Source organism: Mustelus asterias, chromosome 10 (assembly GCF_964213995.1).
Source record: "Mustelus asterias chromosome 10, sMusAst1.hap1.1, whole genome shotgun sequence".
NCBI classification, from domain to species: Eukaryota; Metazoa; Chordata; class Chondrichthyes; order Carcharhiniformes; family Triakidae; genus Mustelus; species Mustelus asterias.
Genome location: NC_135810.1, coordinates 3,194,827 through 3,213,773, shown reverse-complemented (window position 1 = coordinate 3,213,773; position 18,947 = coordinate 3,194,827). Strand labels below are relative to the sequence as shown.

Sequence of the window (18,947 nt, the reverse complement as noted above, 5' to 3'; positions counted from 1 at the left end):
CCATAGTCCCGGGTGACCAAAGGGGGCAAGTTGACCAATGGTGATTTAACCTGAGGATCACCACACCTCAGGCAAGGGGCAAGGTTGCAAAGGCAGGGCCTTCAGGATTAACCTCAGTCGGTACGGGAATTGAACCCAGGCTGTAGACATTGCTCTGCATCACGAACCAGCTGCCCAGCTAACTAAGCTGTCCAACTCCCTGAGCTAACTGACGCCCCAAATACTGGTTTCCTAGTACAAGATAGGATGTCGGTAGTGTGATCTGGATGAATTGGAGCTTATGGAGAATGCCAAGTGTCCTGCGGATTTATGGGGTTGGTGTCTATCCCTATGGACCAGGTTGCAATCCCCACGTATGCTTTGTAAACTCTCCCGGAACACGCCCAGGGGTGGGGCGGTGGCACAGTGGGTTAGCACTGCTGCCTCACAGCGCCTGGGAATTCGATTCCTGGCTTGGATCACTGTCTGTGTAGAGTTTGCAAGTTCTCCCCGTGTCTGCATGGGTTTCCTCTGGGTGCTCCGGTTTCCTCCCACAGTCTGAAAGACGTGCTGGTTAGGTGCATTGGCCATGCTAAATTCTCCCTCAGTGTACCCGAACAGGCACCGGAGTGTAGCAACTAGGAGTAACTTCATTGCAGTGTTAATGTAAGCCTACCTGTGATACTAATAAATAAACCATTTGGGAAGTGTGTGCCCAATAATGGTCACTTTTACAGATTGATGTGACATTAATCTAAACTTTTCGAGATCCCAAATGCCGGAATAAGGTTACAAACCTGTTGATGTTCTCCCCATATTTGACAGTTCCAAACAAAACAACTCCGGCAAAAGCGTAACAGATAAGCAGCAGGAACATCCCCACTATAATAAAAAAACTCTTGTACATACTGACAACCACTGTCAGCAACAACATCTTCAATGTCACCTGAAAGCAGAAAGCAAAAGATTTTCACTTCTCCTGACTGCATCCAAACACAAATTAAACAGACAGTGCAGGAAAGCAAACAACTTGTACTAATATCTTTGTGAAAGTTTCTACTTGTTAAAAATAAAGGCTTCAAAAGTTCCAATCTCTGCATTTTTGGAAAAACATTTTACGATCAAGAATCTCAGCAGTGTAAGCGCCTTGTTACCCAACTCAATGAATGTATTAAATACAGTGACAACCTCAACAATGGGCGGCACAGTGGCACAGTGGGTTAGCACTGCTGTTTCACAGTGTCAGGGATCCGGGTTTGATTCCCGGCTTGGGTCACCATCTGTGCGGAGTCTGCGTGTTGTCTGCGTGGGTTTCCTCCGGGTGCTCCGGTTTCCTCCCACAGTCTGAAAGACGTGCTGGTTAAGTGCATTGGCCATGCTAAATTCTCCCTCAGTGTACCCGAACAGGCGCAGGAGTGTGGTGACTAGGGGATTTTCACAGTAACTTCATTGCAGTGTTAATGTAAGCCTAGTTGTGACTAATAAATAAACTTTAACAACCTGAAAAAACTCTGAACAAGAGATCAAACTTTTAAAGATCAATCCAAAATTTTATTTTTATTTTTTTTTTAAACTGTGATGACCTAAATTTCTCTCAGAAATGGACCTGAAATGGGATTGGCTCAACTCCTTGAAGTGATCAAATCTCTGCCCCGTCTGGTCATTGGGAACGCCGGACACATCAACCCGCACTGTGACATCTGGTGGTGGGCCGCCGAGGGAAACGAGAGTGACATCAAAGCAAATAAAAACACAAATGAATGCAATGAATGGACGGAAAGCACGTTACAACATTATTCACTTTGCACGTGACAACAGTAACACGGTACACAGCATGAGTTCGAGCACAGGAAAATGAAGGCATGCGGCTGCACATTTGCTCCATCGCATTCAACAAACGCTGCACATTCTCTGGTACACTGCGTTGCTGCTGGTTTGGTTTGTGTACTCACGTGCTTTCCACAAATGGAAAAGAACCTGAATACAATTACACAGGCTCCCATCATGTAAGTATATTCATTCTGTAAGCGAACAATAAGCACGTTGGACTAGTTTAAGCAAACATTTACAAATCATCAAGTTACATCAGGTTTGCAGCACAGAAACGGGTCATCTGGCCCAACTGGTCCATGTTAATGCTTCACATAAGGGGAGGCGATGGCCTAGTGATATTATCGCTTGATTATTAATCCAGAAACTCAGCTAACCTTCTGGGACCTGGGTTCGAATCCCGCCACGGCAGATGACAGAATTTGAATTCAATAAAAAATATCTGGAACTAAGAATCTACTGATGACCATGAAACCATTGTCGGAAAAACCCATCTGGTTCACTAATGTCCTTTAGGGAAGGAAATCTGCTGTCTGGCCTACATGTGACTCCCACCCTAAAGCAATGTGGTTGGCTCTCAACTGTCCTCTGAACGAGAGCAACGAGCGATTGGTAATAAATGCTGGCCAGCCACTGACACCCATATCCCATAAATAAGTGAAAAAAAAACTTGAACCACTGGGCTTCATCTCCATCTATCAACTGATCCTTCTATTCCTTTCTCCCTCATGGGTAAGCTTCCCCCATCTGCGTTATTCATCTTATCCATGTTATAGTGAGTTTTACAATCTTCACCACTCTTGAATAAAGACATTTCTCCTGAATTCCCTGTTGGATTTATTAAGTGACAATAAAGAGCCTTCGGTCTGGTTTCCCCCACAAGTGAGAACAATTTCTCTGCCCAAATGAAACCTTTTCATCATCTTCAACTCTGAGAAGTTTATTTTGTTTTTTATTGCTCTCCAATTCACAATTCCACCATCATAAATAAAATTGTTGGCCTTTTTTCAATTTCAGTAATATGTGAGTAATACGGCAGAGTTGGAGTATGAATGTAGATTGCAGAGACGAGGGGCGTGATCTTACCTGCCGTTCACTTCACGCTCCCGCTGTAGAGACAGATCAGAGAATTTGGCGGCCAGCCAAATCTCCGTTCACTGCCGCAGGATGGGAAAATCCCGCTGGCCTGAACGGCAGTAAGATTCCGGCCTAGGTTTGTATTCCTTTGCGGAGAGAAGATTAACAGGCGATCTAACTGAAATGCTTGAGATGATTAAAAGCATTTGATTGGTTCCACAATGAAATAACTTGAGCGAAACTCGTCGTGACGTCAGGTTAAGAAGGGTTTATTACCCACAATATAAATATGTATATACAAGCAATGGACAGACCATTGGTGGGATTTTACAGCCTCGCTCGGGCGAGACTGGAAAATCCCGCTCAAGGTCAATGGAGGGTCCGTTGTCGTTGTCACCCGCTCCGATTCTGGGTGGGTGAGGTGGTACAGTTCCGACCATGATTATACTCTCTGCTCCCCAGATCCAACTGAGGTTCCTCCCAGGCCCTGGACACACACCCTTGTTCCCGATTGGCTTGGCTTCCCACTCTGTCTCTCCTTAGACCCTGGACCATCATGTGGCCCTCAAGGATTGCCTCCTTAAAGGTGCCATGCTATCACAGATAAAGAGAAACTCTTTCCTCTGGTTGGAGGGGTGGGGGGGGGGGGGCGGAGAGTCCAGAACAAGGGGACAGTAGTTTAAGATTGGAGCCAGGCTTTTCAGGGAGTGATGTCAGGCAACACATTGTCACATGATAGGCAGAAGGATTGGGTGTACAGGTACACAGGTCACTGAAAGTGGCAGTGCAGGTGGAGAAGGTAGTCAAGAAGGCATACGGCATACTTGCCTTCATTGGCCGGGGCATTGTGTTTAAAAATTGGCAAGTCACGTTGCAGCTTTATAGAACCTTAGCTGGGCCGCACTTGGAATATAGTGTTCAATTTTGGCTGCCACACTACCAGAAGGATGTGGAGGCTTTGGAGAGGGTACAGAAAAGATTTATCAGGGTGTTGCCTGGCATGGAGGGCATTAGCTATGAGGAGAGGTTGGAGAAACTTGGTTTGTTCTCACTGGAACGACGGAGGTTGAGGGGAGACCTAATAGAAGCCTACAAGATTATGAGGGGCATGGACAGAGTGGATAGTCAGAAGCTTTTTTCCAGGGTGGAAGAGTCAATCATTAGGGGGCATCGGTTTAAGGTGCGAGGGGCAAGGTTTAAAGATGTACGAGGCAAGTTTTTTTACACAGAGGGTGGTGGGTGCCTGGAACTTGCTGCCGGGGGAGGTAGTGGAAGCGGATACAATAGTGACTTTTAAGGGGCGTCTTGACAAATACATGAATAGGATGGTAATAGAGGGATATGGTCCCCGGAAGGGTAGGGGGTTTTAGTTCAGTCGGGCAGCATGGTCGTTGCAGGCTTGGAGGGCCGAAGGGCCTGTTCCTGTGCTGTAATTTTCTTTGTTCTTTGTTACACCAAGGGGGAGTGGAAATCTGGAACTCTCTCTCCCAGCTAAAGAGCTCTTGAGTCTGGGCTTTGCTTAAAAATTCTAGAACTGAGATTGCTAGATATTAGTTGGGTAAGAGGATTACAGAACCGAGATGGGTAGATAAAGTTAGAATACAGATCGTATGGAATGGGATGGAATAGTTTTCGAAGCTTGCCAATCTGAAGATATTTCTCCAGGGCTGTGACTTTCTCTTTTGTAGATAAAGGCACACATTTAAGGAACACGTGTAGAATGGGGGCGTGTGAGGCAATGATGGAACGGGGAGGGAGTTGAGTCATAATGTGCTCTTACTGATTTGAATTCGGGGCCTGCTCTCTGGCTCTGGAGTATATTTACATATCCTGTGTACTGTTAGTATAGGAAGACAAGATACTATTTCCTAATCAGGGGTTTGGTTGTGAGGAGAGAGTAGACAAATTAGAGACAAAAGCAGAAAATGCTGGAAAATCTCAGCAGGTCTGTGGAGAGAGAAAGAGCCAATGTTCCGAGTCTGGATGACCCTTCATCAGAGCTGAAGACAAAGAAAATCGGACAGGAGTTAGACCGTGGGTGGGGAAGGAATGCAATAGCTACCAACGTGAGGGAGAAAGGAATAGAAAGGTCAGTTGATTGGGTGAGATGAAGGAGGGTGGGAGGAGGCTAAAGCAGGACATGGATGGTTTCTATGCTGTAAATTCTATGTTCAGTAAGGAGCTTAGTGACACAGTCCTGTCATCACACTGTAGACTGTAGCTCTACTTAGAAACATTGGCAGGAATCCACTCTGCAATCCAGCCAGTGATACGTGTCCAAATGAGAATCTGCAAGAGAGGCTATTTCAAGATCCCACCTAATCCTACTCTTGTTTCTGCCACCTCTAAGTTACAGCAGACAGTAGAAATAAGTGAATTGATGGATTACTTACAAGTAAAGCAAAGTGTAACACGACCCATATTACACCAAGTGATGTCACTAGCAAGTCATACCGGTTCCGTCTACTCTGCCAGAAACCAGATGGTGACATGGCGGTAATCTTCATAGTTACCTGAAACACAAAGCTCACCCTTATGTATCCAAATATATATTAGAGTCAAATATTGAGCTCAGAAGACTCTTTACAAAGCTCACCTAGGATTATACAGTGCAGAAACAGGCCATTCGGCCCATCTGGTTTTTGTTGGTGTTTATATACTTCATACGGTGTTTATGCTTCACCCACCCAGCGACACATCCTTCTATTTTTTTCTCCTCTTAACTTCCCCTTAAATGCATTTCCTGCAACTATTCCTTGGGCCAAATTTTCCTGTTCTGCCAGCCACGGAAATTGGAGTGGGCGATGGGCGAATCATGGAAAGGTGCGTTGACCTCGGGTGGGATTTTCTGGACTTGGGGTGTAAGCGGCTGGAAAATCCCACCCCCTGTGTTGGGAAGTTCCACATGCTCTCTGTATAAAGAGGTTCCTCCTGAATTCCCGATTGGATTCATTGGGTGCGACCATTTTAGATTGCAGGCTCCTCAACTTGGACTCAATTGCCCATGAACAGCAACCAACCAATCAGGAAACAGCGTTAAAGCCCCAATCGGGTTTTCCCACTTGACATGCGTGAGGCCAAGTCGGAATTATTTATAAGCTCTTTTGTTTATTCGAAAGGCATATCGCAACCATAAATTACTGAAAATTCACGTCACGCATGGGACATTTGATCTGATCTCTGCGGGAGTGCAAGAGTTAGGCAGAGGATAAGAAATAAAATTAAATGAATTCACTCAGAGGTAAATCTTTGCTGCTTTAATTAGGATCAATCAATATTGAATAACATGCCTTGAATACAAAGATGGTTTACAATTGCTGATGTATTTGATAGTGTCCAGGTCCGCGTTACTTTATTCCTTCACATCAGTCAGAGTAATAAATCTGAAATTGCCTGTCTGTTCAAATTGTGCAATGAGGATCTCCCATCCATCATTATCTGTCCATCTGCCTTCAAGACAATTGTAATAGAAAGTGGTGCAGAATTCCTCCCTCTTGTGATTTTGATAAGGCGTTTTAGCTTTTATCTCTCATTTTATGACATAAACTTAGTTCTTCTAATGGACTATTATCTTCATCCACTCCAGGGTGTATTTGCTGAAGTTTGGAGTGAAATCCGATGACTCATCATCTTTTCTTTCTTGTTTTATTTGGCTGCATGAGATCTTCCACATAAACTACGCTGCCTTTTCCTTTGGTTTTTCGCTGGAAACAATTGCCTGGATTTTTGCGGTGGTGATGACGGGAATACTGTCCCCGTAGCCTGCATTACTCCACGGAAACTGGCAGCAACTTCTGGAGTCCACACATGCACAGAATGATGCGGAAACCCACACGTTGCTACCAGTGATTCCATGCATCTCTCGAGAATGGGCTAGTGAGTCAGCCCCAGACAGCAATGAACGGAAAAAAAACATCAAATTCATAAGAATTTACACTCTTACACTGTCAGTTATTAATGCCTTGGATGTCCACAGAACCATCGAATCCCTATAATGCTGAGGAGGCCATTCAGTCCATTGAGCTTGCACTGATCCTCCAAAAGGGCAGCTTACCCAGGATCACCCCCCAGCCCCCTATCCCTGTTATCCCACACATTTAGCATGGCCAATCTCCCTAATCCACACATCTTGGTACACTGAGAGGCAATTTAGCATGGCTAATCCACCTAACCTACACATTTTGTGACACTAAGGGGCAATTTAGCACGGCCAATCCCCCTAATCTGCACATCTTTGGAACGTGGGAGGAAATCGGAGCACCCGGAGGAAACCCACGCAGGACACAGGGAGAATGTACAAACCCCACACAGTCACCCCAGGCCGGAATTGAACCCGGGTCCCTGGCACTATGAGGCAGCAGTGCTAACCACTGTGCCACCGTGTTGCTATCTGAAAATGTAAATTAAAAGTGAAGGATTATAGCTCTTGGGGCTAAAGGGATCAAGGGAAATGGGGGTGGGGAAGGAGGGGGGAATCAGGATATTGAATTTGATGATCAGCCATGAACAAAATGAATGGCGGAGCAGGCTTGAAGGGTCGAATGACTTACTCCTGCTTCTAGTTTCTATGATATCAAATGCGTTTGACTTCCTGCTTTGCTGCCTGTGAGAATCCTTTCAAATGTGATTGTCTGCTAACCTCATTTTCGACAATCACTGTGGCTGCCTGCCACAGCTTAGGGTCAATTGAAAATGGTGAGATTGATGGATTTTGGTTATAAAGGGATGAAGGATCAAAGAACCAAAGCCAGGAGATGGCGTTCCAATAAAAATCAGCAATGATCTCCCTGAATTGCAAAACAGCCTCGATGGACTGAATGGCCTCCTCCTGTTCCTGTGGACCAAGATTTGAACTTTATTCAACGTTTGAAATAAAATGCGTCCTGTTTTTGGTAAACTTCAAAGCCAAGCTGCATACAACTCTGACTTAACAGCAAATGCACAGAAGAATATTAAATTAAAATCTACAATCTGATGTTATCAAAGCCTTTATTGCAAGGAGGTTTGAGTATAATTGTAAGAAAGTTTTGCTGCAATTCTGAAGGGCTTTAGTGAGACCAGGCCTTTTGAGTTTGTTTATTTATTAGCATCACAAGTCGGCTTACACTAACACTGCAATTAAGTTACCGTGAAAATCGCCACACTCCAGCGCCTGTTCGGGTACACTGAGGGAGAATTTAGCATGGCCAATGCACCCTAACCAGCAGGTCTTTTGCAGAAACCTGGAGAACCGTGGATAATTTTAGCCTCCTTATTTAAAGCAGGAGTACATACCATAGAGGGGATGCAACAAAGGTTCGCTGGACTGATTCCTGGGATGAAAAGGTAGTCCTATGGGGAGAGATTGAATGGGTGTATATTCTCTAGCGCTTAGAAGAACGAGAGGTAGTCTTACTGTAAAAGTATAAAATCACTGGACGGTTTGACAGGTTAGATGCTGAGAGGTTGTTTCTCCCTGGCTGGAGAGTCGAGAGTTAAGGGTCACATCCTTGGATAAGGTGTCGCCCATTTCAATGCGAGATGGAAGCAATTTAATCATTTAGTGGTTGCGGATAGTTGAAGCTCTCTGTCCAGCGAGCTGTGGAAGCTTAGGCATTGGGCACATTCATGAGGGAGGCCAACAGATTGTTGGATATTCAGGGAGTGAAGGGATACAGAGAAAGTGCAGGAAGCTAAAGTTGAGGGAGAAGATCAGGCATGATCTTATTGAATGGTAGGGTTTGTCAGAGGGGCCGAATAGCCTACTCATGCTCCAAATTCTTACATTCCTCTGTTCAAAAGTGCGTTACAGCCGATGAAGAGCTTTTTGAAGTGTAGTCCTACAGTAGTGTAGGAAACGCAGCAGCCAATTTATGCACAGCAAGATCCCACAAACAGCAACAAGGTTGGTAAAATAGAAACAGTTCTTGAAAAGGGCAATGACCTTTTAACTCATGTTTCTCTCTCCACAGGCACTGTTGAATCCTGTGGAGAGAGAAACAACAGCACGGTGGCACAGTGGTTAGCACTGCTGCCTCACAGCTCCAGGGACCCGGGTTTGATTCCCGGTTTGGGTCACTGTCTGTATAGAGGTTGTACGTTCTCCCCGTGTCTGCGTGGGTTTCCACTGGGTGCTCTGGTTTCCTCCCACAGTCCAAAGATGTGAGGGTTAGGTGGATTGGCCGTGCTAAATTGCCCCTTAGCGCCAGGGGGATTAGCAGGGTAAATATGTGGGGTTTTGGGGATAGGGCCTGGGTGGGATTGTTGTCGGTGCAGACTCAATGGGCCAAATGGCCTCCTCCTGCACTGTAGGGATTCTATGAGTGTTTCCAGCAATTTGTTCTTTGATTTTGTCACGGATCTCCAGCTTGTACTTTTGATTAAATGTGATAAATGACCAGATGCTCTGTTTTATAAGTGGTGTTTGTTGAGGGATAAATGTTAACACACAACACTGGGGAGGCCTCCCCTGCTCTTCCTCGAAACAATGGCATGGTATCTTTTCCGTTAGCCTGACAGGGCAGACAAGGCCCTCCATTTAACATCTCACCAGGAAGGCATATATCATCGTCACTGGAATTGAGAAATGACAATGCTTAAAAGTTACTGTTATGGGTGACTCTATGGAAGAGAATGTGAACATTTACTCAGTGTCAGAAATATGCCTTTACCATATTTATCAAAGCCCATATCCCTGTTGTTCTACTGCAACTGCAATATGGCTGCGGAAGGTTGATATCAGTTTTTGCAGTGAAACGGATTTTGCACAAAACAAATGGATCAACACCAGTCTGTGCTCTAAAGACTGAAGGTGAACTGCATTTACAACCAGGGTGCTAACTGTGAGGAATTCATAGAATCATAGCATCCCTACAGTGCAGAAGGAGGCCATTCGGCCCATTGAGTCTGCACCAACCACAATCCCACTCAAGCCCTTTTCCCGTAACCCCACATATTTATCCTGCTAATTCCCCTGACACTAGGATCAATTTATCATGGCCAATCAACCTAACCTGCACATCTTTGGACTGTGGGAGGAAACCCACGCAGACACGGGGAGAATGTGCAAAATCCACCCTGACAGTGACTCGAGGCCGGAATTGGACCCGGGTACCTGGTGCTGTGAGGCAGCAGTGCTAACCACTGTACCACCGTGCTGCAATTATACAATTGTATGCAGGTTGAGGGTCTTAACTGGGGGTTCACTTGTGTCCCCATAAATAGCAACAGGCTGAAACTGTGGTGCTTGGGTGAGGAGATGCATGCTTGTAATGTGCACCTCTGTCAATAAATGCTTCATAAAACAAAGATCGGCTCTAGTTCTGTCCTACACCGCCTGGCTTTCTGAAACAGAACACGGGACGGCACGGTGGCACAGTGGTTAGCACTGCTGCCTTGCAGTACCAGGGACCCGGGTTCGATTCCGGCCTCGGGTCACTGCCTGTGTGGAGTCTGCACATTCTCCCCGTGTCTGCGTGGGTTTCCTCCGGGAGCTCCGGTTTCCTCCCACAGTCCAAAGATGTGTGGGTTAGGTTGATTGGCCATGCTAAATTGCCCCTTAGTGTCAGGGGGACTAGCTAGGGTAAATACATGAAGTTGTGGGGACAGGGCCTGGGTAGGAAGCCATTTGGCCCATTGGTGTAGCCTCGATGGGCCAAATGGCTTCCTTCTGTAGGGCTTCTATGATTCTATGAACACGGGGAGAGAGATTACGGGCACGATCTTACCGGTCGTTCACGCCACGTTCCCGCTGAAGCGAGGTCAGAGAATTTGGCAGCCAGCCAAATCTCCATTCACTGCGGGCGGGATGGGAAAATTCCACCGGTGTGAATGGTGATAAGATTCCGGCTTGCATCTTTCATGTCGATACCCATGTCACATGTGAAGGGATAGAAACGGAAGGAAAGTGTTGGGAGGGGAGCGGCTGGTGCCTTTGCAAGTGTCTCCCGCCCCCCCCCACCCCTCCCCTCCGCCCCAACCAACATTGCTTACAAGTCTCTCTTCTCAGGAAGGACAATAACAGGAGGAGATTTCAATTCCATCCCTGTACCTTCCTGGTTATGCCCTCCAGCAAAACCGCACAAAGGGAGATAACGTTCAGAAAAATGTAATCTAAAAAGAAACAGCAGAACTCGGGGTCAACATGGAGAGGAAAGTTATTGTACTTACTCCTCCCCACCTCCTGGAAAGTAATTTCATACTGCAGTTGCCAGCTGTCCTCATCGAGACATTGCGCTATTCCCAATGCACACAGGTATTTGCAGTATTGAAAACCATTCGTACAGGCAATAGGTTCAATCTATTTGTAAATGAATTAGGAAAATCTATCTTCACATCTGTGAGAGTTTCATCTGAAATAAGCAGGGCCGGATCATTTATGTTTCCACTTGCTCCCGTCTTGTCGCTATTGTATCAGTCACAGGACAAGGTCTTGTCGGTAAAAATTATCTTGTTCATCGGTAAAAATAAGCAGCAGAAAACCGAATGAAACCTGTTTTTACCGTAACCAAACATACAGCAGCGATGGAAGCAAAAAAACTAAAAATAATCTTACCTCAAGGACAAAGATAAAGGTAAAAATAACGGACATTGTTGCCAGAGGAACCGTAACTGGATTGTCAACATCCCACTGTGAGACAGGCAGAAAGCAAATTATTAATTGTCTTTTTATCTTCGGGCAGAGCATTATTTTTAAGATTATATATCCATTAGACCGAACTTTACCCCCCTTCACCTCTACCCTGGTTAAAACGCTGTGTGGGTCAGTGGGGGGAGCCCAGCCACCACCCCGATCCTGGCAGCAGTGTAGATTCCTTTAAGGTGAGATTTCCGACCCTACCTGGGGAGGAAGATCGCCTCAAAGAGCTACTGACCAATTAGATCGGCCGACAGCTCTGTAGCCCCAGAAGCGCCCACAGGGAGTGGTGGCCACTGCTGGTAGTGCAGGCAGTTCCACCATGCCGAGGAACCCAGCTAAGTCTGAGATTGGGTGTCTCAGTGAGGGGTTTCGGTCGTGCAGTAGGGAGCTGAATTCACGAGGCCGGGGGGGAGGGATGGCCTTGGAGAAGGGTGGGTCCTCTGATAGGCCCAGCCCACCCCCCTAAACCTCCAAAGGAAACTCTCTCCCTCCTGCTTGGCTGACATTAGCCCGCACAGCTCAGTGCTGGGGCTGACCGCATGGCATGGGCCTTTCCCTGTTGCAGGTAAAATACCAGAGGTGGTGGAATGAAGCTCTTACGTCGCACTTAATTGGTCACCTCAGGGCCACCATTGGCTGCCTGATGCCCCTCCCCCATCCACCCAATAAAATGTCAGACTTGTCCGGGGGAGGGGGGGCGGTGTATGGTTAGGTGGCGGGAAGGCCACCTGCTAGATTTTACAAGCTCCCACCCCTCCCCACCCCACCAATTTTCAAACCCACTGACAGGGAAGCCCATTGTGTAAATTGCAGGAAAGAAAGACCTGCATTTCTATAGCGCCTGCAAACTCAAGATGTCACAAAACTCTTTAAAGACAGGAAAATCTGTACTTTTGAGTGCGATCATTGCTGTAGTGTAGGGAACAAACACACATACTAATCTGTACACATCGAGATCCCACAAACAACAGTGGCCTGATCATTTGCATTCCGATATATATTTTTTAATGGGATGTGGGCTCTGCCAGCAAGAACAGCGGTTATTTATTCTCTCCTGGGATGTGAGCATTGCTCTCAAGGCTAGCCTTTGTCACCTTTATATTCCAGATTTATTTATGAATTCAAATTCCACCATCTGCTGTGATGGGACCCATGTCTCAGTGAATTAGTCTCGGCCTCTGGATTACTAATCCAATGACATGACCACCGTGCCACTGTCTCCCACTATTGTACATCCCTGATTGCCTCCGGAGAAAGTGGTTATAACCTGACAGTAATGCAAACATCATTTGCATTGCTGCAAATGTAAAGTACCTTCAATGAAAGCAGCACAGACTGGGCAAGGACCAAGACGGCAATGCTCCTCTTGAAGAATGGGTGCTGGGTTATGTCGTACATTTTAGCTCGGAAGCCTCCATTGTCTGGGAAAGGAAACACAACAAAAAGGAAGTTACACCAATGTACAGCTCAGAGGACAGCCCATTTGGCCCAACCAGTCCTTGCTAGCTCAGGTTTCTTCCCACCCCTCTCTTGATCCCACCCTATCAGCATATCCTTCTATTCTTGTCTCCCTCATGTGTTTATCCAGCTACCCCTTAAATGTATCTACACTATTCACCTCAACCGCTCCCTGTGGGAGTGGATTCCACATTCTCCCCAGTCCCTGTGGAAGCGAGTTCCGCATTCTTCCTATTCCTGTAGGAATGAGCTTCACATTCTCCCCCACTCCCTGTGGGAGCGAGTCTACGTTCTGCCCACTCTCTGTGGGAGTGAGTTTCACATTCTCCCATTCCCTGTGGGAGCGAGTTCCACATTCTGCCCACTCTCTGTGGGAGTGAGTCCCACATTCTCCCCACTCTCTGTGAGAGGGAGTTCCACATTCTCCCCATTCTCTGTGGGAGTGAGTCCCACATTCTCCCCACTCCCTGTGGGAGCGAGTCGCAAATTTTCCCCACTTCCTGTGAGAGCGAGTTCCACATTCTCCCCACTCCCTGTGGGAGCGAGTCGCAAATTTTCCCCACTTCCTGTGGGAGCAAGTTCCACATTCTCCCCACTCCCTGTGGGAGTGAGTCCCCCATTCTCTCCAAGCTCTGGGTAAAAAAGTTTCTCCTGAATACCCTATTGGATTCATTAGTAATAATCCTATATTGACGGTCTCGAGCTATTATTTTCCCCACAAACTGAAACATTGCCACCTTGTTCATCCACCACAATCTTTCAATATTTTAAAGACATTGAATAGATTCCCATCCGTGCACCATGTCTTTTCAAGAGAAAAGAAACCTCTTCTCATCACTTCCTGATTGGAAGAACCTCACAGCTCTGGTATCATCTCTACTTTGCACCCTCTCCAGTGCCTTTATATCCAGTTTACAATATGGAAACCAAAGTTTCCAATGCAAGTTTTGAAAGTTAAGGAATGAGTTCAAGGCCCTCATTTCACACTCGAGTGAAGCTTCTTCTGATTTCAAAAAACAGACAAAGTACTTGATGAAAAAGATGCACCTGCAACCTCAACACAGATTCTGAAGAATGTAAGATTTACTGGTTAGAGATCAAAAAATACATGAGACTAGATTGAATGAATTAATCTGACATGAAGTACTATAATCTTCAGCTCCACAACTGCTTAATTGGCAAATATGCTTCAATTCCATTTTCACAAGAAAAATTCCCGTAGATATCTCAACCTTCTTCAAAAAGAGATGAAACTTAAACTCCCCCGTTCCAAAATGTTGATCATCTTCAATTCAAATCATCATATTCCTTAAATTTGATCATATTTCAAGAATTCAATTCGTTCGATCACTGCCAAATTTCCATTTCGTAATTGCAATGGACGGAGCAATGGATTTCACCCTCAAACTATTGCTGGGTTTTACCAAGGCAATAATCGACCGAGGAACTAACTAACTTAGGAACTCCCTAACAGCACAGTGGGTGTATCTACTCCATGCGGACTGTAGTGGCTCAAGAAGGCAGCTCACTACCCGCTTCTCAAGGGCATCTATGGACAGGCAATAAATGCTGGCTTAGCAAGTGATGCCCACATCCCATGAAGGAATTAAAATTAAATATTGAAGATGAAGACTAAATTTTGGTGGTGTTTGAATTGGCCAGTTGGAAAGTAGGCACTGTGATCTTAAGGGAATCGCTCCACTCAGGCGGTGAATCCTTTCAAACATAGTTCTTTTTCATGAACTGATGCATAAATGTGGTATATAAAATTATGAGGAAATCTCAGAAAGGAAAACTGGGGGCTTTATTTTCCCCAGTTTTGTGCATTGCATTGAGTGATTAAGACGAACACATAGGCTGGAATTTTACCGGAATCGAGGCGGGCGAGACTCACAGAACGGCATTCTCCGTTGGCCTCGGGTGGAATTTTACGAGGCTTGGGCGGGCGTGCCGGTAAAATTCCAGCCATATTAAACTGCAGGGAGCCCTTATTGATCTAACTTTGTTCACACCACCCTAACAGAGAGGGCTGCAGAGGGGGCCATATCACAAAATGTTCAGCGATTACAATACTCTATGCCCAGCATCTGATTAAGCGCAGGTTTTAGTTGCAGCTCTTGGTATGAAAGTTCACCCTATTATCTCCCATGCTACACAAATTACTATTAAAATCCAGGTCTGAGGCATCCCAGCGATGTCTGGTCCCAAAGACTTGGTGTCCACCAAAAATATTCAAAACAAACTCAATACTTGAGTCAGGGGCTGCTGCTGGTCCCAATATTTCACGCTCAATTCTCATCCTTGTGTTCAGATTTCTCCATAGCCTCCTCCCTACACCCCCATCCTTGCCATCCAGCCCTACATCCTTCCGAGATCTCCGCATTCCCTCAGCATTCTGGCCCCTTTAAGCATCCCCGACTTTCATCGCTGCATCATTGATGGCCGTGCCTTCTGCTGCCTAGGCCCTCAACTTTGGAATTCCATCCCTAAACCCCTTGGCCTCTCTCTCCTCCTTGATGTTTTCTCAATCAGACTGAAGAGAGTTGTGTATTTGGCCACTGGGGTGCATCCCAAGAACTGACTCCACAGACAGAAGTTGGGGAACGCAGGTATTTATTTGCAGGTCTCACTCGCTCCACTTTCTGACTCCTATTGCCCTCCCAGGGAGGTCCCCTGGTACCCGGGATCACATGACCCATTCCCTTAAAGGGGCTACGCCCCCAACGTTCATACAAAGGAGTATCTACCAGGTCGAGCAGCAAGGTGGAGCGGTTGGGCAATCTTTAATCGACTTTTCAAATCCTCCCACCTCCTCTGGTCCACCGTCAGTAAGGCAGTGCCCTGGAAAAATTAGGGTAAGGACATGAATTCACAATGGAATATATTTTTCAAACAGCTTGACAAGTAAAGTTTATTTATTAGTGTCACAAGTAGGCTTACATTAACACTGCAGTGAAGTTACTGTGAAAATCCCCTAGTCCCCACACTCCGGCGCCTGTTCGGGTACACTGAGGGAGAATTTAGCATGGCCAATGCACCCTAACCTGCACGTCTTTCAGATTGTGGGAGGAAACCAGAGCACCCAGAGGAAACCCACACAGACATGGGGAGAACGTGCACACTCCGCACAGACAGTGACCCAAACCGGGAATCGAACCCGGGTCCCTGGCGCTGTGAAGCAGTAGTGCTAAACATTGTACCACCGTGCCGCCCCAAATTGGAGCATTTTCACTGGACACTGATTTCCTAATCAATGAAAAAGATAACTTCTGATTTTCGTGAAATAATCAAATCTGTGATGTTTATTGTAAAGTATAAAGTTCCCTGTGATGGATTTTATAAAACAATATGTGTTTTTTCATTACATTACCCTAAACCAGCAGCAATAACTGTGTTAAGTACAGTGAACTAAGGGAACTAATTGTGCCACAAGTTTAATGAAACAGAATAGGTTTTTCTCATGCATTTATATCTAGTCTGGAAGCAATGACGAATGAGCAACCGCATGGGGGTTTCCTTAATAGGGACGATGAAACGTACTTTGTTTTCATTGAAGTTAGCGATGACAACACCAACAAAGAGAGTCAGTCCAATCATACAGCCAAGAAACACAAAAACGTGGATGTAAATGCCGTGAATCTGTGGGGAGAGAGTTCAACGTTAGACACAGCGACACAGGACAGTAACAGTGAGGCTATCAGTGTTCATCAATATTCAGGAGTAAAGAGAACAGCAACATCCACCACCCACACAAATGTGGCAAAGCATAGAAATGAGGAAGTTGCTGTTCAGGTTTCCCGACTCCTCCACAAGCCTTGCTTTACTGTTACCTTGCTAATCGACTCAATTAACATGCAGAAAGGTGTGAAACTTTCCACTAATCACCCACTAAACATGCCAGGAAAAGTTAGGGCTGGTGCATCCAGGTGCAAGTGAATTTTAAACAGTGTAATAAGTCTTGATTACTGCCAAACAACCTCTCTATCCTTGGAAATGTAATTTTATCAGCATGGAATCTCATTCATTCTGAATGTAATTACTTTTGGAGATTTAAAAAAGCATTATTATTTTTCAACTCTTTGCTGTCTCTTTCACTATATCTCATCTTTCTTTCCCTCTTTTTATTTCACTTTCTGTACCTTATTTTACAAATGAATGAAACATTCTTTACACAGTCTGGTTTACCAATGGCATGGCTCAGAAAAGACTCTTCACTCTGACTGGCTGAAGAGCTTGGGCGTTGTGGGCCCATGCATTGGATATCAGGTAGAGGGCGCCATGTTGGAAAGGATTCCCTAAATGTCATCAATTGCCCACAAAGAGTTGTGGCAGCTGTTAATGGAGTGAATGGCAAGAGGTTCTTTTGCCCCTGACTGCAGGTTTTGGGCCAGTGAACATAAAGCATGGTGGCACAGTGGTGAGCACTGCTGCCTCACAGTTCCAAGGACCCGGGTTCAATTCCCGGCTTGGGTCACTGTGTGTGCGGAGTTTGCACGTTCTCCCTGTGTCTGCGTGGGTTTCCTCCGGATGCTCTGGTTTCTTCCTACAGTCCAAAAATGTGCGGGTTAGGTTGATTGGCCATGCTAAATTGCCCCTTAGTGTCCCGGGATGCTTGAGTTAGAGGGATTAGCAGGATAAAAATGTAGGGTGAAATGGATAGGGCCTGGGTGGATTGTGGTTGGTGCAGACTTGATAGGCTGAATGGCCTCCTTCTGCACTGTAGGATAAAGACCCTAGCCGAGATATCTGAATCATCGATAGTCACAGATGAGGTGCCTGAGGATTGGAGGGTGGCAAATGTTGTGCCTTTGTTTAAAAAGGGCTGCTGGGGAAAGCCCGGGAACTACAGGCCAGTGAGCCTCACATCTGTGGTGGGTAAGTTGTTGGAAGGTATTTTGAGAGACAGGATCTACAGGCATTTAGAGACGCAAGGACTGACTAGGGACAGTCAGCATGGCTTTGTGAGTGGAAAATCATGTCTCACAAATTTGATTGAGTCTTTTGAAGGGGTAACGAAGAAGGTAGATGAGGGCAGTGCAGTTGATGTTGTCTACATAGACTTTAACAAGGCCTCTGACAAGGTACCGCATGGTAGGTTGTTGCATAAGGTTAAATCTCACGGGATCCAGGATGAGGTAGGTGGATACAAAATTGGCTTGATGACAGAAGCCAGAGGGTGGTTGTAGAGAGTTGGTTTTCAAACTGGAGACCTGTGACCAGCGGTGTGCCTCAGGGATCGGTGCTGGGCCCACTGTTATTTGTCATTTATATTAATGATTTGGATGAGAATTTAGGAGGCATGGTTAGTAAGTTTGCAGATGACACTAAGATTGGTGGCATAGTGGACAGTGAAGTAGGTTATCTCGGATTGCAACCGAATCTTGATCAATTGGGCCAGTGGGCTGACGAATGGCAGATGGAGTTTAATTTAGATAAATGCGAGGTGATGCATTTTGGTAGATTGAACCAGGGCAGGACTTACTCAGTTAATGTTAGGGCATTGGGGAGAGTTACAGAACAAAGAGATATAGGGGTACAGGTTCATAGCTCCTTGAAAGTGGAGTCACAGGTGGACAGAGTGGTGAAGAAGGCATTCGGCATGCTTGGTTTCATTGGTCAGAACATTGAATACAGGAGTTGGGACGTCTTGTTCAAGTTGGTAAGGCCACACTTGGAATACTGTGTACAGTTCTGGTCACCCTATTGTAGAAAGGTTATTATTAAACTAGAAAAAGTGCAGAAGAGATTTACTAGGATGCTACCGGGACTTGATGGATTGGGTTATAAGGAGAGGCTGGATAGACTGGGACTTTTTTCTCTGGAGCGTAGGAGGCTGAGGGGTGAACTTATAGAGGTCTATAAAATAATGAGGGGCATAGATCAGCTAGATAGTCAATATCTTTTCCCAAAGGTAGGGGAGTCTAAAACTAGAGGGCACCGGTTTAAGGTGAGAGTGGAGAGATACAAAAGCGTCCAGAGGGTCAAT

The 18,947-nt window shown here is 45.8% G+C and overlaps 1 protein-coding gene across 1 annotated transcript in view; it reads right to left on the bottom strand.

The window, feature by feature from the left end:
* The window catches only part of nalcn (sodium leak channel, non-selective), a 225,950-nt gene that overhangs the window by 24,200 nt on the left and 182,803 nt on the right, over positions 1-18,947 (bottom strand). The window contains exons 29-35 of the mRNA XM_078221539.1: positions 16,502-16,600; positions 15,709-15,802; positions 12,818-12,924; positions 11,420-11,494; positions 5,280-5,399; positions 1,932-2,000; positions 777-925 (exon numbers count right to left, since the gene is read on the bottom strand). Of these exons, the coding sequence (XP_078077665.1) occupies positions 777-925; positions 1,932-2,000; positions 5,280-5,399; positions 11,420-11,494; positions 12,818-12,924; positions 15,709-15,802; positions 16,502-16,600 (713 nt within the window). The remainder of the gene's footprint in view (positions 1-776; positions 926-1,931; positions 2,001-5,279; positions 5,400-11,419; positions 11,495-12,817; positions 12,925-15,708; positions 15,803-16,501; positions 16,601-18,947) is intronic.